The sequence below is a fragment of the Photinus pyralis genome, unplaced genomic scaffold, assembly GCF_008802855.1.
Source record: "Photinus pyralis isolate 1611_PpyrPB1 unplaced genomic scaffold, Ppyr1.3 Ppyr1.4_LG7, whole genome shotgun sequence".
Classification (NCBI taxonomy): Eukaryota; Metazoa; Arthropoda; class Insecta; order Coleoptera; family Lampyridae; genus Photinus; species Photinus pyralis.
Window position 1 is genome coordinate 20,900,692 of NW_022170738.1, and position 4,488 is coordinate 20,905,179.

The window sequence follows — 4,488 nt, forward strand, 5'->3', positions numbered from 1 at the left end:
GGTACCTATACCTACCTATAAGTATAGGTACCTATTTATAATTTTTTTTTATAAAAGTATCTATATCAAAATATTAAATAAATTTTATATCTACCTATACCTAGTACCTAAACCTATACAGCCCGCGATTCAAATTCGAGGGCCATCATGGGGATCTCGGAAACTGTATGAGATAGATAGGTAGTTTAACTATGGTTAAATTTTAAAGTACTTATATCTATCTCTTACATCCGTTTCCGAGATCACTATGGTGGCCCCCTACTTTGAATCAGCCTGCATGTACCTGCAATACCTACCTATAGGTAGGTATAATATTACAATAGGTATGTTTTGTAAAAATTTACAGATTAGAATTATGAATGATTTACATCACATACTATGTACTATAGATAGGTACATATACCTACATATGGTTTTTTTAATTTTATTTGATATCGCTTTAATCATTTTGTTGTACTGGTAGGTAGGTAGAATTGACAATCACTACCTACCCCTCATAATTTCTCTTTTATTTACCTACATTTTCATAAAAGTATATAAGTATGTAAATCAGCTCAAAAGTAATAGGTTTCTTAGTTTATTTGACTACGCCCGGTATACTTATACGACGTTAAATGTTTAATGGGAAGTATTTAATAATTGATCAAACAAACTTCTCCGATGCAGGCATTTATAAAAATGCACCTACCTAATTAAAACTTTTCTAATTACAAGTTAAAATGTTTACCTAATTTGAAAGAGCAACCACAAAATTTCTAAATTAAAGCGTTTAGAGGACGCTTGGTGTTTTAATTGTATGTAAGTGAAAGAGTCGAAAAGCCGAATTAAATTTTCACGTTTATATTTCCGATTATAGTAATTTGTAATTAGTATAGTATTTAATGAAATCCACCATCCAGAAGTTGCGAATATCTAAATTCAAATCGTTTTATCAACCCTGTCTAAATAACCGCATTTACACAAAATTCACTCGACAATCATGGTCTGCTAATTTCCCAACTCGCTCCTTTTGTTATTACGGCAAATCAAATCATATTCATAATTACAAAGCAAATACCCTGCTTTGTAAATTTAGCCCTAGCCCGCCCTGAATTAGCGAGAAACCAATGAGTAAAAACCGCATTCTGTATGGGGCCAATGAAGTTGATTTTATCCCTACTACGTGCCGGAAAGATGCTGTACAGATTTGATCTCGCCATGCTTTGGAGGGAGGACTCATCTCAGACAGATTTTACTGATCAAATTTTGTTAGTAGCTTTATGTGCTGTGTGTCGATAACAGGTTTTTTTAAACTGATTTTTTTCAATAAACATGTGACTTTTGCAGTGATCATTTAAATTGAAAGCTCTAAATTTACCCATCAGTTGTGTAGTTTTGTACGAGTGCGTCACTAACTAAATAACCAATGATGACAATGATGATGATGCACAGAATAATGGAAACGTCGCAGCGGACTCAAGATGTTACAAAAAACACACAAAATCACCAAGATAGATTAGAATTTGAGAAAAAGGCGGCAAGAACGGAGGAGTCCTCGCTATTCCGACAACGTAAACGAATATCGGACGATTCAAGGGATGCCGAAATGTGCGATAAGAACAGCGATAGTGATGACGACGACGAATTGAATGTGGACGTTGATGTGGAAAATGACGACACGCTTTGTCCCGTCGATTTGACAAGGAGGCACGAGAAGTTCACCTCCTTCGAAAATCTCATACCAACATCTAAAATGGATGATAGTGACTTTAAATCCCTTAAATCGTTAAAGGACGACGAAAAACTTTGTGTTAAACGATCTGAAAGTGTATGTAGTGACGTTAGTAGATCGGAAAGTCCGAGAGATCCGAGTCCGTCGGTCGTTCCTCATCAAAATAGACGATTAGCTTTCTCAGTTGAGAATATATTGGACCCTAACAAATTTACGGGCAAGCAATCCCTTTATAGTGACGGAGTTTGTTGTTGGAAACCTCATCAGGAGAATTTAGGCTCGTCGGAGTACGAAGAAAGTGACCAAGGTTAGAAATTAGCAATTAATTATTTCATTTTAATTTTATTTCTTCGTTACCGTACACCACTTCAACATGTCCGTGGTTCAAGTTTGCATAAATAATTCAAATTACCGCACCGTAAAAATTCGGTAGCTGTTTGTACAACAATAAAGGTTAGCTATAGCTTTCGCCTTCCCATTCTTCTACGGGAGCGACGCACGCCCTCAAAACTGCTACTGAAACTTCACCGTGTTTACTGTTTAGTTTATTAGCGGGAATGTTGTTTTTACATAGGTATAGGTATAGGTTTTCCTATAGTCCAACTGTACGCTTAATGTACCTCATAGGTACCTAATTACTTGTACCTACCTATATAAGATTCCAAAGAATTAACAAATATAACATTTAAAGGTGTGTGTCGGTTTATGAAGCCCCGTACAAACAAAATAGGTAGGTACAACCTATCTATATTTGCATATATAATCAACTTCACTTTCTCAATTTGCTCTGCGTCTTCGTACCATCTTGAAGCTGTACTTCGTACCAATGGATGGAATTTCAACCTTATAGGTAATTTTAATTATCATCTTAATTGTTAATAGACGGACGGATGCTACGAGTATACCTACGAACCAACCAAAGCAATTAATGAATTCTGCAGAAGACAGCCGGGCCCATTAAGTACATCTCAATTTGTTCACCTGCAAATTCGAACGGTATCTCTTGAAATCTTAAATAACAGAACTCCAAGGAGCTTTAGGTACACCAAATTTTCGATTTAAATGTGTACGTGTAGGTAGGTAGTTATTTTGACTCTATACAAGCTGATTCAAATTCGAGGGCCATCCATATGGGCATCTCGGGAACTGTAAGAGAGAGATGGGTAGTTTAAATTTGGCAAAGTTGCGTATTTTGATGCTTAACAAAATGCGGTTTTGAAACTTAAAAAATTCCGACTGCTTTCGGAGATATCCGGAAAACACCGAAATTTTGCTTTATTTTTTACTGAAGTTATTTAAAAAGATATTTAGAAATAAATATCACATTTTTTATTATGGCCACTCTTTTCTCTCTACAAGATGCTAGTTTCAAATTTTAAATCCGACGTTTCGTCTCCGGTTGACCATCACCAACTTCGTTTTTTCTTATGGAAGTAATTTTTAATTTTTGATAGAGAATTCAAACGAGACTTCAAAAATATAAACATCACAATTTTTTTAAATTATTAAAATATTTTCTTTTTTGCCTAGAAAACTTTGCTTTAGATAGTGTACGTATACGTAGTTTTGCGTTTTTACAAATTAATATTGCTATTTATGATTAAAAGATAGTGATTTTTACATTTTTGAAATCAGAAACCAATTCCTCATCAAATGACACAAAAAGTAAAAATTACTTCCATAAGAAAAAACAAAGTTGATGATGGTTGACTGGAGACGAAACGTCAAACTTAAAATTTAAAAGTAGCATCTTGTAGAGGGACAACAGTGGCCGTAATAATGTATCATTTATTTTGAAATACCTTTTTAAATAACTTCAGTAAAATAAAAACGATTTTGCAAAGTTTCGGCTTTTTCCGAATATCTCCGAAAGTAGTCGGAATTTTTTAAGTTCCAAAACTGCACTTTCTTAAGCATCAAAATACGCAACTTTACCAAATTTAAACTACCTACCTATCTCTTACAGTTCCCGAAATCCACATGGTGGCCCTCGAATTTGAATCACCCTGTATATGTAATATACCTATGCATAATACGGAAACGTGTGAGAATGAGTTTTTCAGACTAGACCTCTACACTTCCCACATACAAACTGATTCTTTTCCACATCATCTGCAATGCATATAAAATAGATTTGGTCTATTATAATCTATAAGTACCAATCATTTCATCTACACATCACATTCAAAGAACGTGAGTTCGGAGAAAAAAGAAGTTAGGTATATATATAGTAGCTTCAGTATACACGGTGGTACCTTGAAAATGAACCGAATTAAATTTTAGTAAATCACGCAATCGTGCTAGCGGAAATATAGTTTTGGTTCGGTACATACCTACGCATTGAAGCTTGAGAAAGATTCATACCTAGGTTTTTTATTAGCCTTTATTATATTTTTTTTCTGTTAGGTATATGTTCTCAGTGAAATATGAACATCAGAATTCAATGTTTATTACCTATTTCATTTTAATGGAAGTAACTAGGTAAGTGTAAAAGTGTAAGTAGATACCCTCCTTCACTTTCTAAGCAAAACGTCAGACGAAACGATTATGGAATGCATGTTGGTATATAAGCTTATCATAAAAATTATACGTTTAATCTGTTATCTGTACATATAACATTATAGGTATATAATAGGTATAAGTAGTTATGTACCTACTTATTAAAAAAATTAATTATAAAAATATGTATAAACAAATATAACAACAATAAAAATATTACAAACAAGAGAGTGAAATCCCAAATTAAGTAACAAAACTTAAATAGTAGGTATATTGAA

General features: G+C 33.6%; 1 protein-coding gene across 1 annotated transcript; it reads left to right on the forward strand.

Annotated features, from left to right (window-relative positions):
* The first annotated feature begins 1,266 nt into the window (after positions 1-1,266).
* On the forward strand, positions 1,267-2,023 carry LOC116176110. Its single transcript, XM_031494584.1, has one exon. It carries the CDS (start codon positions 1,406-1,408, stop codon positions 2,021-2,023), a length of 618 nt encoding a protein of 205 aa, XP_031350444.1. The 5' UTR covers positions 1,267-1,405.
* Positions 2,024-4,488: the final 2,465 nt, after the last annotated feature.